Raw genomic sequence first — 18014 nt, 5'->3', positions numbered from 1 at the left:
AGGCAGAGGAGGAGCGTGGCAGTGCCCCCTCCCTCAAGGATAAGGCGGTGAGCGCACCTAAGGTGGTGAAGGCCTTGATCCATTCGACCAAGCCCTCTATCGAAACGGTCGCGGCGGCCCTGGCCCAGCCTGTGGAGGCTGCACCAGTGGTGGCGGCCTCGGGGCCCAGAATCTCCCTGCCTCCTCGGAGGGAGTCTTCTTTCGTGCCCATCGATAGGACCCCCGTGAAACCCTCCGTGGGGAAGAAGGGGGGGCAGGGCGTCGTCGTAGATTCGGCCTCAACCTCAGAAGAGGAACTGATCGAGGTCTTAAGCCACGGCCTAGGCGTGGAACAAGACCAGCCCGTCGGAATGGGCCCCGACGCAGGTGACGACGACGACATCGTCGAGGATACCGACGGGGCCCCTGCTCGCCCGTCGGATTCCCCTCTGCCAGCGCCGCAAGACAACTCAGCGGCCATTTTGTTGGCTATACAGTCCTTATGCTCCGAGATGAGGACGAGACTACCGTTACCGACGGAGGAACCTCTCCCGTCGGGGGATCCAGAACCGGGACCTTCTGGTGTTCCCCCTACCAAGAAAAGAAGGATCCATCCACCGCCTCCTTTTCAACCGTCGCGCCCCGTCCAGCCCTCCTCCCCGTCCACCCGAGGGGATGATACGGGGACTGACACGGCAGCGACGGGTACGGACGACGAGGCATACGACGAGGATTTTCCGTCGTCGCCTCCCACCAGGGCTTCTCCGCCCGACGAGATTGGATCGTTCCACTCAATGATCGCCAGGGCATCCAAGCTTTTCCAACTCTGCCCTGAGGAGAAGAAAAAGGAAGGCTTCCTTTACCAACGGCGCGAGACCAAGAGGAAGACGGTCCTCGCAGTGCCTCTGTTGGACGACATTTGGGATGAGGGCCTTTCCCTCCTCAAGAACCCTTCCACGACGCCAGCGAAAAGAGACCGGTACGAGAAAAAGTACCGGGTCCCGGACTCGGCCCCCCTATGCCTCCGGGCGCAGCCTACCCCGGACTCCGTCGTCTCCGCGGCAGCCAGGAAGAAAGCGGGGGGGGGTGCGGCCTCCACGTCGACTTCCCCGCCGGACGGCGAGGGAAAGAAATTGGATGCCATGGGACGCAGAGTCATCACGTCGGCGGCGACGACGATTAAAGCGGCCAACGCCTTGGCTATCGTGGCCCGCTACGACAGGGAACTCTGGTACAAGATAGCTCCCCTGCTGGATTTTCTGCCGGACGACAAGAGGGCGGAGGCCCTTGAGATCCTGCAGGAAGGTGAGGTGGCCTCGGACCACGCCATCACCGTGGCGACGGACATCGCCGACACTGGGTTCCGCCAGATGGGCAACGGCGTTTGCCTTCGACGTCGCGGATGGCTCAAGGCTACGGACTTTCGGCAGGACGTCCAGACCAGGGTCCTGGACATGCCCTTCGACGGGAACAACCTGTTTGGGAAGACAGTGGACGATTCCCTTCAGGCCATCAAGGCGGATACTGAGACGGCCCGGGCCCTTGGAGTACTGCAGCAACGGCGGACGCCCTTTCGGAGCGGCGGAGGCAAGGGCGCCTCCAAAGGTTCCGGCGGCGGTTTCGCTTCCTACCGTCAAGCGGCCCGCTCGTCGTCGCAAGAGGCCTACAGAGGACGAGGCAAGTCTGGCGGCCCCCGCCGTCGTCGCCAAGGAGGCCAAGGCGGCAAGGCCGCGTCCAAGCAGGATTGAACCGGCCGTGGGGTCGGGCCCCCACCGAAGCACCCCGGTGGGAGGCCGGCTGGCGGGCTTCGTCAGCGTGTGGGAGTCCATCTCCACCGACCGTTGGGTGCTGGACGCCCTGGCCCGGGGCCACGCGCTCGAGTTTCAAAGAAGGTGCCCGCGCGTCCCCCCCGTGGCCAGGAAAGAACTTCACGTCCCTCAACTTCTCCTGGAGGTAAAGGCGATGCTCAGAAAGGGCGCCATCGAACTCGTCCCAAAGAGGCTTCGGGGCTCCGGAGTCTACTCGCGTTACTTCCTCGTGAAGAAGAAGACGGGAGGATGGCGCCCCATCCTGGACCTGCGACGCCTGAACAAGTTCATCAAGGCGCAGAAGTTCCGGATGGTCACCCTCCAGCACGTCCTGGGTCAGCTGGAGGAAGGAGACTTCCTATCGTCGTTGGATTTGGAGGATGCCTACTTCCACATTCCCATCCTAAAGGGGCACCGAAAATTCCTCAGATTCGTGGTCCAAGGGCGTCATTACCAGTTCAAAGCCCTTCCCTTCGGACTGCGGTCGGCACCCAGGGTTTTCACCAAGTGCCTCGCACCGGTGGCGGCGCAGCTGCGCCGCGAGGGGATTCACGTCTACCCCTACCTGGACGACTGGCTCATCCGCGCCAAGACGAGGGAGCTCGCCGTGGTCCACACGGCAAGGACCGTCCAACTCCTCACGGACCTGGGATTCTCCGTGAACTACGCCAAATCCCACCTGGTGCCCGCGCAAGTCGCACTGTTTCTGGGAGCGAGGCTCGACACAGTGTCCCTTCTGGCCTCCCCGTCGGAGGAGAGGACCAGGACCATCTTGGGCAAGGTGCAACGGATGTTGGTGGCCGACGCGGCCAAGGTGAGGTCCATCAAGTCCCTCCTCGGGATGATGTCTTCCTGCATCTACCTCATTCCCATGTGCAGGCTCCGGATGCGCCCGTTGCAAGAGTTCCTGGATGCGCGCTGGATCCAGACGACGGGCAGCTTCGAGGAAAGGATCAAGCTCGACGAGAGTTTCCGACGAGCGATACGGTGGTGGGGCACCCGCGCGCATCTGACGGCGGGCATGGACTTCCAGACCCCAGCCCACCAGGTGACTGTGACCACGGATGCCTCCCTAGAAGGGTGGGGAGCGCACACCGAAAATCTGCACGCAAGGGGACTTTGGCTCCCGACGGAGAAGTCCCTGCATATCAACGTCCTGGAGCTCCGTGCAGTGTTTTGGGCCCTCAGGTCCTTCCTTCCGTCCCTCAAGGGCAAGGTGGTGAGGCTCTTCACCGACAACACCACCACCATGTTTTACATCAGGAAACAGGGCGGAACCAGGTCCCCAGCGCTGTCCAAGGAGGCGCAGGACCTGTGGCATTGGGCCGTCGCCCAAGGGATTCTTCTGGTGCCGTTTCATCTGGCAGGGATAAAAAACACCATCGCCGACTCACTCAGCAGGGAGCTGCGCTCGTGCCACGAGTGGGAACTACGGCAGGATCTGGTGGATCGCCTCTTCCGACGGTGGGGCACACCCCAGATCGACCTGTTCGCGACGGCGACGAACACCAAGTGCCGGAGGTTCGCCAGCAGGTTTCCCCAGACGAGGAGCATGGGCGATGCTTTCTCGTTCCCCTGGGAGGGCCTGTTCCTCTACGCGTTCCCTCCCTTGCCTCTGCTAATCCGGCTCGTCAACCAGCTCAAGAGGTCACGGTGCAGGATGATCCTCGTCGCACCTGCGTGGCCGAGGCAGATATGGTTCCCGGACCTTCTGGACTTGTCGGCGTCCCCGCCAATCAAGCTGCCGGCGGACGCGGATCTACTCTCCAGGGAAGGAGGCGCCATCCTCCACCACGACCCGAAGTCGCTGAACTTGCAGGCCTGGCTCCTGCAGCGTTAGAGTTTGGAGGATACGACATACCGGCCGATTGCAGAGAGGTTCTTGCAAAGGCCAGGGCGTCCTCGACTCTTAAATGCTACGGACACAAATGGAAGAGGTTCTCTGTCTGGTGCCACGCACAGAAGATTAACCCTCTACGGATTACGGCTCCCCAAGTGCTGCCGTACCTGCTGACGCTGGCCAAAGCTGGTCTGGCACACGCGTCCATCAAGATTCATCTTGCTGCGATCTCCCGATACACCAGAACCACGGGCCGGACGTCCTTGTGGTCTCATCGTCTGGTGAAAGAGTTCATGAAGGGACTGTTCAGATCGTTCCCGCCGGTGAAGGCTCCGGCCCCGGCGTGGGAGCTCAACGTGGTACTGACCAAACTCATGGGACCTCCGTTCGAGCCTCTGCACTCGGCCCCGTTGAAGTTTCTATCGTGGAAAACAGCTTTTCTCGTGGCCATCACCTCCGCACGACGAGTGGGAGAGATCCAGGCCCTTTCCTGCAAGGCCCCGTACTTGACTTTCCACGACACGAGGGTAGTGCTCAGGACGCACCCCTCCTTCATGCCCAAGGTACCGTCGGACTTTCATCTCAACGAACCCTTGGTGTTACCTGTGTTCTTCCCGTCGCCTTCGTCGCCGGCTGAGAGGACTTTGCACTCGCTGGATGTAGCTAGAGCGCTGAAGTTCTACGTGGACCGCACGAAAGGTTTTCGGAAGACGTCACAACTCTTTGTGAACTTTGGACCTGTCAATCAGGGGAAGGCTCTCTCGAAGGCTTCCATCTCCAGATGGCTCTCCGGCTGTATCATGTACTGTCACCGGTTGGCAAACCGACCGCTGCCTGGCCGTCCGAGAGCCCATTCCACCAGAGCGATCGCAGCTACCACGGCGTTCCTATCTGGTGTGCCCCTGCTGGACATATGCAGGGCTGCTACGTGGAGGTCGACGCACACCTTCACGAAATTCTACTGCGTCGACCGGGATTCCAGGGAGGAGTCCAGGGTCGGCCAAGCAGTGCTGCGCAACCTGTTCGCCTGAGGTGAGCCTGGTGAGGAGGTAAGATGCTTAATGTTGAGTTGATGTGATGCTTAATGTTGAGCCTTTGCCACCTCCCGTGGTTGTGCATGTGTGTACTGCTATGTATTCTTTATTCATGAGCATGTGAATCCATGCCAGACCCCATGCTGGAGAAGGAACAAGTTACTTACCTGTAACTGTTGTTCTCCAGCATGGGTCTGGCATGGATTCACATGCGAACCCTCCCGCCTACCCCTCTGCGGCTCTTCACTTGGTCATACTGCCACTTCACGTGCTTCCAAATCTGAAGATGGCTGCCAGAGGCGGTGCTTAGGTAGAGGGCAGTCATTGGCTGTGGTCAGTATGACGCAGAGACCAGTGATTGGTTATTACTACGAAAGACAGATCAGAAACGAAACTGATACTGGTTTTTTCTTTACCGAGGATTCCCAGCCTGACGACGGGGAATATTCATGAGCATGTGAATCCATGCCAGACCCATGCTGGAGAACAACAGTTACAGGTAAGTAACTTGTTCCTTCCTCAGGAGGGAAGTCTGGTAGATCATTGAAAGGTTTCAGCGGAGGATTGTCCTCGTACTGCCAACCCTCCCGTTCCACGGCCCAGGAAGCTTACAGGGGTCATTGAAAGGCCTTCAGAGGTGGCCCCCGTAGTCGTCAAGGCTCCCAAGGCAGCGCGCAGGCCTCCAAGCCGGATTGAACCGCCCAGGACGTCTGGCCCCCACCCCTGCATCCCGGTGGGAGGCCGGCTGCCGAACTTTGCCAGCGTGTGGGAAAACATCTCCACCGATCGATGGGTGCTAGATGCTCTCGCCCACGGACACCCCTTGGAGTTTCAGCGATGTCAGCGGATACCACTGGTGGCTCGGCAGGAACAACATATCCCTCAGCTGTGGCTGGAGGTTCGGGCCATGTTAAAAAAGGGCGATAGAGCTGGTCCCACAGTGGGTCCGGGGCTCGTGAGTTTACTCTAGATTCTTAGTAAAAAAGAAGACAGGGGCTGGCGGCCCATTCTCAAGCTATAACGACTCTACAAGTACAGCAAGTTACAGAAATTCAGGATGGCCACGTTGCAGCACTTGCTCAGCCAACTGGAGGAGGGAGACTTCCTGTCGTCGCTGGATCTAGAGGAGGCGCACTTCCACGTCCCCAGTCACGAAAAACATTGCAAGTTCCTGCGCTTCAGCGTACAGGGGAAACCCTACCAGTTCAAGGCCCTTCCTTTGGGCTGAAGTCGGCACCCAGAGTTTTTACGAAGTGCCTGGCACCAGTGGTGGCCCATCTGCGCCTACAAGGAATGCATATGTTCCCATGCCTCGACGACTGGCTCATCCGTGCCAAGTTAAGGGAGATCGCTGTCAATCACACCGAGATTACCGTCCAGTTGCTGACCGATCTGGGGTTCTCTGTAAACTATCCAAAGTCCTGCTTGATTTCATTGCAAGATTCTCTGTCCCTGGGGCCCAGGCTCAACACTGTCTCCTGCCTGACGGCTCCCTCGGAAGACAGGATAGCACCCATTCTGGGTAAGGTGCGACAGCTGTTATGAAGATCGTCAGAGTGAGGACCATCAAGACACTGCTGGGCATGATGTAGTCGTGCATCCACCTGATCATACACTGCACGTTGCGGAAGCAACCTCTTCAGGAGTTCCTGGATGCTTGTAGGATCCAGGTGTCGGGAAGCTTCGCCGACAAGATTGTCCTCGACGAGTTCCGTCGAGGTATAAGGAGCCGTGGCTTGCGCCCCAACATCACAGGGGGCACAGATTTCCAGAGCCCTCCTTACCAGGAGACAATAACCACGGACGCTTCCCTGGAGGGCTGTGGAGTTCACACCAGACGTCTCCACGCCAGAGTGGCTACCGGAGGAGGGGGACCTCCACATCAATGTCCTGGAGCTGCGGGCAGTGTTCTCAGCCCTCAAGTTGTTCCACCTTTCCCTCAAGGACAAGGTGGTGAGGGTCTTCACGGACAACACCACCACGATGTTCTAAATCCAGAATCAGGGGGGCACCAGGTCCCCAGCGTTTTCTAGAGAAGCGCAGGATTCGTGCTACTTGGGCGTCGCCCAAGGGATGGTCCTCATTCCTTTTCACCTGGTGGGAGTCAAGAACACCATTGCCGACTCCCTCATCAGGGAACTACGCCCTTGCCACAAGTGGGCGCTTCAGCAGGATCAAGTGGACAGTCTCTCCCTCAAGTGTTACAAAAATATATATCAGGGCTTCTGGCTCTGCCCCAATCTGCCTAGGTGGGCTTAAAGCAATATGTTCAAATGATCAAGGTGACTGAGCACACATACATTTATTGTATTGACATAAAAATGAAGAAAAATGATTGCTCTTACACGTGGTTTAATATACAGAATATGTTAATCTCAATTAAATTCATGAGGTAGAACACACATTGGTAACAGAAACTTAGTACATAATACAACAATTTTACGAGAATCCAGTGCAATTTGCTGGAGTCTAATGCAGAATAACCATGTATTTCCCCTTACAAGAGCATAGGGATTTCAGTGAACAAATAACATGTGTGTGGAGTATGAGAAACAGTACACAATTGACAGTGTTGAAAGTACACACTATATATAAAAATGGATAGTCGACACGACTGTGTTTCGGCCAAATAATGGGCTCACTAATGTGGCTTGCATGTGGTAGCCCCTCATCAGGACGGAACAAATATTGAAATTGTGGGTGTTCTACGGTTCTCTGCCTAAAAATGACATGAGATGGGTATTGTTAGAATGTATGTGATCTCAATGTTAGTTAACATAGTTGACAAAAGGCATATGAATGCTGCTTTGTTATAACGAGAGAATGGTCTAGGTCACTTATCTTACTGTGTTCTACGGTTTAGAGAGGTCACTGAACGTCTGTGCTAAGTCTAGAAGATCATGGCCATACACGTTGTCTCAATGGGTTCACCAGAAAACCTATCAGTAACACAAAGACAGGGGGCACCAATACATGCTTAGTAGCTGTGGGTTGTCTACAATATCTATTTAAAAGAAAGTGTGAGCCCAATTTTTACCTTCATCACCTAATGCTTAGACAAGGTATTTGATGTAAGGATCTCCAAGACCAATCACTGGAACGCAGTGACCATATTCTCTGAGTGAGTACGTATGTTGGGGCATCTTCCCAAGACTGAAAAAGGAAGCGTATAAAAAAATATTTGGTCGTTGTGATGGTTGTGAAAGTGCTCCAGGTTATATCATATGTTTTATCCTGAGGACAATCTGAGTGAGAATTGAGACCCTGTCAAGATTGAGTCAGAAAGGGGAGAGGATCTCCCCATGTGTTAGTAAAACTTTACTGTTTGGGACATTAAGCACTAGATAACCTAACGTGATGCTCAACCCACGTTATATACTGGTGATGACGGTATCACTCCTGTTAGTATTGTGAAAAATGTCACGCAAAAGAATAACCTGTCAATCCAAAAGGAAACGCCATTTCCCGGATGGCGCTGCGTGCTAACAGTATAGGGTGCAGATTGGTACTGCAAGGTCCCAAAAGCGCTGCTTCATGTGCGCAACTGTGAAATCTTACCTATTGAGTCTCATCAATGTCTTATCAATATTGAAGGGGAAGGAAAGCATTGCGCTTAACAGAGTGCTACTGCGACCGAGTAGACGGCAAAAACGCTGTGCACCGTTGCCTAGGCAACTAGAATGCTTTATGCTCTAGACGGCCATCTTAGAATCTGGCCATTGCCACGGGAGACCGAGGTCCGTGTCCATGGCTGGTGCATGCACCCAGTGCCTGCATCTGAGGCAACAGTGTGCGCATGTGCAAGGGGCATGCGTTTCCGGACCTAAAGCTGTGTAGCGTTGCTAGGTCAAAGTGTGGGAATAATTACCGCTGTCGAAATGCAGCTATTAAGTGCCTAATGTTCTTACTATAAGGCAGCAACATTGACTCGCAACAGGAGGGGCAACGGAGGAAACACGTGCAGGAACAAGCCTTCCCACAGGAAGGAGAATGCGTCCCCCACACTGAGTTTCCGGAAGACATCACAACTTTTTGTGAACTTTGGTCCTGTGAACCATGGAAAGACCTTGTCCAAGTCTTCCATCTCAAGGTAGCTCTCCGACTGCATCACTCATTGTCACCGGGTGGAAAACCGACAGCTGCCTGGCCGTCCGAGAGCCCATTCTACCAGAGCAATTGCTGCGAAGACGGCGTTCCTGTCTGGTGTGCCCCTGCTGGACTGCTACCTGGAGGTCTACGCACACCTTCATGAGATTCGACAGGGATTCCAGAGAGGAGTCTAGGGTCAGCCAAGCAGTGCTACGTAACCTGTTCGCTTGAAGGTGAGCCTGGTGAGGAGGAAAGAGTAATTGCTTCTCTTGAGCCTTGCCACCTCCAGTGGTTGTGTATGTATGTACTGCTTTGTATTCTTTATTCACAAGCATGTGAATCCATGCCAGACCCCATGCTGGAGAAGGAACAAGTTACTTACCTGTAACTGTTCCTCAGCATGTGTCTGGTATGGATTCACATGCGTACCCTCCCTCCTGCCCCTCTGCGGCCCTTCTTGGTCATACTGCCACTTTACCTGCTAACAAATCTGAAGATGGCTGCCAGAGGAGGGGGCTTAGGGAGAGGGTAGTCATTGGCTGGGGGCAGTATGACCTAGAGCTCAGCTATTGGTTTATAGGAGAAACACAGTTTGTAAGTGAACGTTTTACAGAAGATTCCTGGCCTGACGAAGGGGAATATTCATGGGCATGTGAATCCATGCCAGATCCATGCTGGAGAACAAAAGTTACAGGTAAGTAACTTGTTCCTTATCATAGATGGGTCAAGTAGGCTACCCTGTTCAATTATTACTTGTATTTCCCAGAGATGCCAACCAATATTTCCTACTGTGTAAATCAAGGTGTTCAATTTAAGGGATGGGCCACAGACACTACCTACACCCTCAGGTGATTTCAATTGCTAGGGTGCTACGGATATTAATATATCAGTGTTGCATTTAGAATCATGTGGTAATAAGTCACAAGGAAAAGATTAGTTGGAGCATACAAGAGACCACAATTATTCTTAAGCAGGCAAATACTTTTGGATCCCCCCAGAAAGAGTAATTCAGTACAGTAGGCTAAGCCAAAGTCAATGGGCTAAAGTCTTACATAGGATGAAGCACCTCGGGTAGGTAAATGGAAAGGTCTTTGAACAATATTTTAGAAGTCTTTGAAGAAAAGAAGAATCTAATGTAGGGCCACAAGCTGATTAGACTTGTGAGTGGTAGAAGATGCAAGCAACTCTACAGCAATTGGTAAGTTCTCTCAGACTTCGTACAGTACCTTTTAAAATGAAGAAAAGATGCAGCAGATGACTCCTGTTCCTGTGCAGGTCTCACTGTTCCTGGGCCTCACTCGTGGGGACAAGAGGAAGGACGTCAGGAGACTCCTGCAATGCACTGGGACGGTCAAAACTCGCAATCGGCAAACTTCACTTTCAGTGGCTGTTCAGTGTTCAGCTCCTCGCGTCTTCCGCAAATAGCAACACTGCGGTTCCTGGCTGTCGAGATTGACTTTCCTTGCTTCTGGGGTCCCGCAATCTGTTGAGGGGGCTCAGGCTTGGGTCGATTCTGCTTCCTGGGAGTCCGGGTGATCTTCCTGGAGCTCTTGGCCAGCTTAAAAGCAACAGACACAATCTGCCTCTCTGTGGCTATACGGTTTCCAGCAGCAACTCTGTGGAAATTCAACCAGCTCCGAGATGTATGTCCAGGTGGCTTACTTTGGAGTTGATTGGTCCCACCAACTTGAGGGGAGAAGTCTTCCTTGCAGGGGCTTCTCGGTCAATGCGTACTTGGCGTTTCGGCACTGCAGTAGGGCTTCACCGGGCAAACCAACAGTCCAGGAGTTGCAGCAGGCGTCCTCTTCAAGTTCTTCTTCGGTTCCTTCGGCCAGTGGTCGACTTTGCCTTCCAAGCCAAAAGCCTTGCCTTTTATTCAGTTCTCTCCCATTCATTCCAGCCTAGCTGTCAGTCACACAGCAGGGTGGCTGTCCTTGCTGGCCAATCACCACGGAGTGCATTTGGGTTTCCTAGGAGACTAAGCACAGGGAGTTTCGGGTACCTCCTTCACTTCCTGCCTACCCCACACACCCTGGAGCCAGAGGCGGGCTTCACTAGTGAATCCTGCCAAAGGCAAAGTGAACAATGCGACCAAACCTGGTTTGCCGCGCAGAGTAAATCTCAAGAAGGACCTTTCCACAAAGAAATGGCAAAAATGGCACCCTTGGGTGCATTACTGCAGCTGCAAACGCAGCCCGCGGTAAATGCACACCATGGTAGTTAAAACAAAACCACTGCCACCAGCCATTCAGTGAGGAAAGGGTAACATAAAAAATGTTACATGAGAAGCTAGACAAAGGGGATACTAGGTAACCCCTCCAGCACCCTATTGTAAGATATTGTGTGCTGGGTCTAGAAAGTTAAAAATGTAAGTAAAGTCAATTACACTTTACTGGTCTTGGAAACAGTAGTTTATCAAAGAGAAGGTATTTAAACCTTCGGGAAATCTGAAAGACCTGGGCCACTGCACTGAAGGTGCTGTGTGACCCAATGTAAAAGATGATGACTATGCAGTTTGCCAGACTCCACACCAAAAGAAACAGTGTACAAAATCACATTAAAATACATGAGGGAGTGGGAAAAGGGGTCTCGCTCTCTCCATGTTAAAAAAATCAAGTCCTCAAAATCCAGCAAAGGTGCTGGGTGTCTCTATGGTGGAGGGAATTAGCACATTTCTGAGAATACTCCCTAACATGCTGCATTAGAATATTATCAGTGAAGTGTCAGACTTCGTCTTTGTACATCTTATTTTCCTAATGTGTGCTTTTGGTGCATCATTGCTTTTTGTCTTTTTCAGGTGTATGTAATTGAGCCCAGCAGTATGGAGTTCATTCCATGCCAAGTGGAGGCACGTGTGGGTCAAAAGCTGGAGCTACCTCTCCGGATTAATGGCCTGATGGACGGAAAAGGAAGCGAATTGGTTGCACTCAGTGACTGTTCACATTTCGATTTGGTTGTTGAAGTTGAAAATCCAGGTGTTTTTCAATCACTACCAGGTAAGGTGATATTTCTTTTAGTTCTATGCATAATATAAGGTCAAGTACCTTTCATGCAAAGGTTAAAAATATTATTTTAAAATATAAAATATGCTATGTTAATAATAAAAACTTTATTGTGATATCATCCAAAATGTGAACTTTACACAAACTTAAACATAAGAACAAAGAAGCATAATAACCTAGCCTAAAAAATTGTAAACCTAATATATACAAACCAAATGTTGTTATGGTGCACAGTGTCCCTGGCGGCCATAATAATGTCATTCTCCTTCAACCACTGCACTATGCCTCTTATGGTTGAAACCTTTCTGCAAATTTGGAATGAATTGAAAAGTTGTCCTGTAGAGGTATGTGACTATCAGCACTCCAGAGCATATGGAGATTCTGTGGGCTCCATGTAGAAGCACATATCCCTGTAATTCTTGGCATCGTATCGCCTCAGCCTACCAATGATAGCCTGCTGATACTCTACATGCATTGGAAAAGTGTAGGGATTGCCATTGCCATTGAGCTGCAGGTAGAATAAGACTGTGGAAGAGGAAAATTGCTTCCTGCGCCCAGTCTACCCTCGAAGCCAGCAGTGGATGTGGTGAAGATGCATAAAAGAGAACTGGACCAGTGCTGCATCAATGTTATTCCCGGGGCCGGCAAGTGTCGACCTGCTTTTTCTCCGTGTAGTGGGTTTGGCTTTGCAGCATGGTCCTGGGGACTTATGCCTGGTGCCACACGGACGTAAGCGAGTTACTGTGCGAGAGATTAACAGATGTTCAAGGTAAATCTTCATGGTGGGGTCCGCAGTTGGAAGTTTGGGCTCATAGAGATCTTATCTTCCAGGTGGCTTTGGCTATATCCATGCATTTATGTGTGCCGGCTGAAAAGTACATTTGCTGCCACAGAGTGTCTGCTTATCACCAGTGTACACACCTGTAGTGCCTGTATTGCTGCAGGCTGTTAAAGAGTGAAGGCAGAAAAAAGAAATCTGAATTACTGTGATGTGTGTATGGTCTGGCTTGCTCTATATGGGACTATTGCTCAAGATGGTTGCAACGTGACTCAGCATTGAATTGTGACCATGGTTTTCTTTTCAGTCCAATTCATTGTGACACCTGATTTGACATCTCATTGTCAGTGAGTGACACATATTTGCCCCAGAAATGAGGTTGAGTGAAGCATCATACAAAAGGGTACCAGCTGCATGACTCCGGGTGTTGCTGGAGCAAAGTACCGTAATGAAACTAGCCTGCAAGACCTGACCAATGCGCAAGATATTGCCGACAACCAAATAAGGAGCTGGATCAAATGGCAAAACTTTGGCACTCAAATGTGGGGATTTGAAGTACAGATTGCTGTAGGACAATAGAAGGGTTAAAAACCTAAAAGAAGGTATTGAAGAATTTCATGCAATGGGATGAAAGCCAAAACTCTTAAGGAATCCTCCATCCTGACTCTCCACCATATATACAGAATAAGGCACACAGGAAATGGCAAATCGGGATACATCTAGGTTCCGGGACATTATAGTTGCAATGTTTTTTTGGTTGAAAGCAGCCTGGATCCATCTGCAATGCTGTAAAGACGATGTAGGACTTCAAGATGTTACAAGAGAACTTACTTAGAAACAGAAAGAAGAGAGATAAATGACTATTTCCATTTGGCTTCCAATTTCAACTATAGGAGTTGCGCCATGACATCTGTGGAGATGATGATGAGTAATTTATATTCGACCCGAAGAGAGGATGTTCCTCTCGAGAGGATCCCCATGTGCACAGACCAAAACCCCTGATCTATCTCTGACGGCTGGGTACATAAGACTGACCTTGAAGATTCCAGGCCAAGAAGACCCCACTCGCAAGGTCAGTCTTTTGTTCACGGCCCTCTCCCGGTACATTTCGGGGGGGGGTCTCTATGTCACAGGCCTCCCCACCTGCTTGCTGTACGGCCCCCACTTACCTGCTCCTGCTGTCTCCATTCCCGGTCTGCAGATCTTGTGCTGTGTGTCATGTTTACAGGTTCATCTGTGTTCCGTGCGCCACCTTTTGTGCCTTCAGCTTCTGGGTACACAGCATTCAGACTGCAGATGTAAATCACACCATTCGTGTCTGTCAGTGCTAAACCACGGCAAAGAAATAATGGCCCATTTATCAGTAGCTGAAGAAGGCAGTAAAACTATAAACACCTGATTTTGCTCCTTTAACATTGCATGCCCTTCTCATTTGCCTACACTACTCGAAGCAGATGGCCGAGTTAGGTTTAAGCGTGGTGGCGGTTTGGGTAGTTTCTTTCTTTTTCATGTACTAGGAGGTATCGCCTTAACTAAAATCGCCAAGGCTTAGAATGGGTCTATTTGCATGAGCTGCGGTTGCTGGCATGGTGATTAACCATACTCGGACCTTTTGGTGTTTTTAAGATCATGTGGTACTTTCTTGTAGTCAATGTTCGTATTGGAGGAAGAAGGAATGTGTGAGGGTTTGTGGGGCGGTGCGTCTCACCTTGTGGTCGGAGGCACCAGAGTTTCGCCAACAAACCTTGGAGGTGTGGCACTCTGGGGCCCGGACCACGTTGGGAACTACAGTTCCCAGGATGTACGGTTACAACCAACAGCATGGGCGTGCCACTGGGTTTTTATGAGCTCCACCCCTGGCTGTGCCGAGTGCTGATTATTGTTCCTCTTCACTGCACAGGCAGGGAACGGAGCTCGGAGCACTCGCTTTTGGTTTGAAGTGCTCATGCGAGCGAGAGGTTGCTCGCTCTCTCGGATGCTAGCATGCGTAGACTGCAGCCTTATGAGTAACTCTGCCGCCATCCGGCACCCTGGGGAAGCCTGGAGTGGTTCCCTGGGCCTAATATAAGTACTCCATAGGTTGTGATGTAAATGGACGCATTTGAGTGGACGCTCTATGCAGGGACATGCTGTGAACACGCTAAAACTCGCTCTGTGAAGCAACAGAGCACTGTTTTGTGCCCGTTTCATTTGTTTCAGCATTCCCATTTCACAAACAAGAATCACTGCAGTATACACAGGTTGTTGAGGGTAGTGGAACAAGGCCCCTTAACTGACTGGATGCAATCATTGTTTTGTGGCTATCATTTGTTCATTGTTTGTTCCAGGTGCACAACACATCCGATCATGTGCTGTGCACATGCATTTCACGCTTTATGTTCTCATACATTCATGTGATTATGTGATGTTGATTAAGAACTACATGTTTGTGTCAGGATAACTGGTAGTATGCGATAGTTCTCTGGGCAGGTTTGGGGAATCTTGCATTTGGCATGGTACAGGAATTTGGCATCAAGAAGCGAATAGCCAATTCTTGGTGTCCAAGTACAGAAGTGTGTTGCAAGATGCACAAGTTTACCCGTACCTCCCCCCCTCCATCTATCCAGTTACACTACCCTAACCCTCTTTCCGATGTTCCTACTGTTGTAGTGAACCAACCATTGAATATACCTCTGACCTCGCCAGAGCGGTTTTCGGGGATCGTAATAAAATATTTGCCCCTTTTTGTCTTAATTCCACAATAACCATTTTTGTGTAAGCCTGCAGTGTTTGATACTGTGAAAGCCAAGACAGCGTTTGTTATCTGATACTTATCTGAGAATGCCACGGCTGTGGGTGATACCTTTTGGTTCAGAAAGATTATCCTATGTTGTATAACTGGGAACAGTTCAACAGAGTTTGGGCGGTTGTTTGATCACAGGAATGTTTATCTTGCACAGGATAAGGAATGACTTGCAATACGACAGGAAACAAGAGATTTGGTCAGGTATATAATTCAGTTTAACAGACGTATCATTGAAACAGGATGGCCAGACACAAGGACTGACATTGCTTGGGTGGAACTGCAACCGACCACCTGTGGTGCTTTAATCGATTTGGCCTTATGGTTGGATCAAAGAATAAAAAAGCAAAAAGGAGGAAAAAAAGACCCGAGGTTCCTTTTTGTTTTTTTAGATAAAAGTAGGGAGGCTAGTACAAGGCACTTTGAGAGTTACGCTTTGCAGATAGGAAGCTACAGGACCTCTGACATCTGTCGAGAAAGAAAAAAGACGGAAAGATAATTTTTCTGTATCGCAAAGGGGATAATTTTATCTGTAATTCTCCTAATACTCCCCAGCCAGGGGGGTGGTCTTAAGAAATTAAGGTCGGAGTCGGCAAAAGAGCAGGCTCGTTAATAGAGGGAACTGCTTTGTCGAGCCCAAGTGGAAAAAGTGTTCCCAAATAGCATTGCAATTACAGTATAGAACAATACACCACACTTGTACATACTTGTGACCTTGTTCTTTTCTTCTGCTAAAATAACAGTTTCGGCCATGATTAATTCTGGGCCACAGGTCATTCTTTGGATGTCATGTTGGCAGACAAAATGAAGCTGCCCACACAACCCAAAGAAGTCATGGAACCAGTTTGGTCAGTGGATGGTTACATGTTGACCTCCGGTCCCATCATAAAACAGACGCAGCTTTATGAATTTGTCTGCCGGGGCATGAGGAGGTGTTGATTTTTTATTTGATTGTAGCCCCTCAGTTTGGAGTGATATTGGGAATGCCCTGGTTAGTGTCCCATAATCTCCCTATAAATTGGATTAAACATACCCTGTCGTTCAGCTCCAAACAATGCATTGACGCACCTGGGAGGGAGTTTCTTCAGAGAAATCGGGAGACAACAATTTCCGCATAGGAATGCATTGGGCAAAGAATTATTTTAGGCAGGAGAACTTGAAAAATAGCAGTATTTTCAACTGAAAAATCAGAAGTCTCCTGCCTAAATCGGGAGGGTTGGCATGTATGCGACTGGTCCTCCCACCACCTTAGTGGAGGGTGCAACATCTAAGAAAAGCATGGCGCTGGTAGAGACAGTTCTTCCTGATGCAGAGTATACAGGTGTTTTTGACAAGGGAAAAGCAGAATTCTTACCACCGCCTAGGCTGTATGACTGTCATTGACTTACAACGCAATGCTAAACTGCAATGTAGTAGGATCTGTGCTCTTACTGAAAAGGATAATCCACATCTATGACAGTACATTGATGACATGCTAGCCTGTGGCTTTATAAGAGGTTCTAAGTCTCCTATGTCTTGGCCTTTGTTTTTTGGGCCTAAGAAGGAAGGCACCTTGAGAACATGTATTGATTATAGGGCATTGAACAAGGTGACCATTAAAAACAGATTCCCATTGCCCTTGAATTTTGTTAGGTTGGATCAGCTGAAATTGGCAGTGGTATACACCACATTAGATTTAAGAGGGGGCCTATCACTTGCTCTGAGTAAAGGCTGGAGACGTATGGAAGAAAGCATTTAGAACCAAGTTTGGTCTGGTGGAATATTTGGTGATGTTGTTTGGGTTGCGCAGTGCACCAGCAGCCTTTTAACATTTTATGCAAGATGTACTGAAGGATTACATAGATTTATTTGTGATCAGTAACATAGATTTTGATTCATTCTGAGACTAGAGAACAGCACGTTCAAGCAATGGCTCCAGGAGAATCGGCTATATGCCAAACTCGATAAATGGGTTGGTTTCATTCTTACACCTGAGGGGGTGGTTATGGACCGCAAGAAAGTGCAGGCAGTCACAGATTGGCCATCCCCACAATGTGTTAAGGATGTGCAGTCATTTATGAGATTTCCGAACATTTATTGACTTTAGCTCAAAAAGGCGAGCCAGTTCAATGGGGAAGTGGAGGCAGAACAGGCTTTTCAGGATTTGAAGAGGACATTCACCATAGCACCCATTTTGCAGCATCCGAATTGGGAATAACCATTCCAAGTTGAATCTGACACCTCCAATCTAGCACTGTGGTGGTTTGGTACTTTAACAGAAAGATCAGGCAGGAGTCAGTCATGCACCTGGTAGTAGCAGTTTTCTCACGTAAACTGTGAGCAGAACTATTCTATCTCAGATAAGGTGTTACTAGCCATAAGAGTTGCATTTCAGGATCTGAGGCTTTATCTGATGGGAGCCTGTCACCAAGTAACAATGCTAACTGATCACAAGAATCTGCAGTATTTGACGACAGCTAAGACCTTGAGTCCTAGACAATTGAGGTGGGCACAGTATTTTGGGGCGTTTGATTTCCTAATCACTTACTGGCCTGGTAGAAAGAATGGCAAGGTAGATGCTCCGACAAGACATCAGAGTTTGGAGACATCAGTACAGGAGCCACAATGTATAATCTGAACAGACTAGATTGTGGGTAGTTACTCGAGGTCTTCTGAAAGACATTCGGAAGTGTTTCACCTAGGGGGAACTACAGACATGGGTC

At 50.3% G+C, this 18014-nt stretch overlaps 1 protein-coding gene across 1 annotated transcript in view; it reads left to right on the top strand.

Annotated features, from left to right (window-relative positions):
• The window catches only part of NUP210 (nucleoporin 210), a 1233892-nt gene that overhangs the window by 469084 nt on the left and 746794 nt on the right, over window positions 1-18014 (top strand). The window contains exon 13 of the mRNA XM_069643978.1: window positions 11548-11746. Coding sequence (XP_069500079.1) covers window positions 11548-11746 — 199 coding nt within the window. The remainder of the gene's footprint in view (window positions 1-11547; window positions 11747-18014) is intronic.

Source organism: Ambystoma mexicanum, chromosome 2p, assembly GCF_040938575.1.
Source record: "Ambystoma mexicanum isolate Mex_15411 chromosome 2p, UKY_AmexF1_1, whole genome shotgun sequence".
Lineage (NCBI taxonomy): Eukaryota > Metazoa > Chordata > Amphibia > Caudata > Ambystomatidae > Ambystoma > Ambystoma mexicanum.
This window is presented reverse-complemented; position numbering and strand designations above follow the sequence as displayed.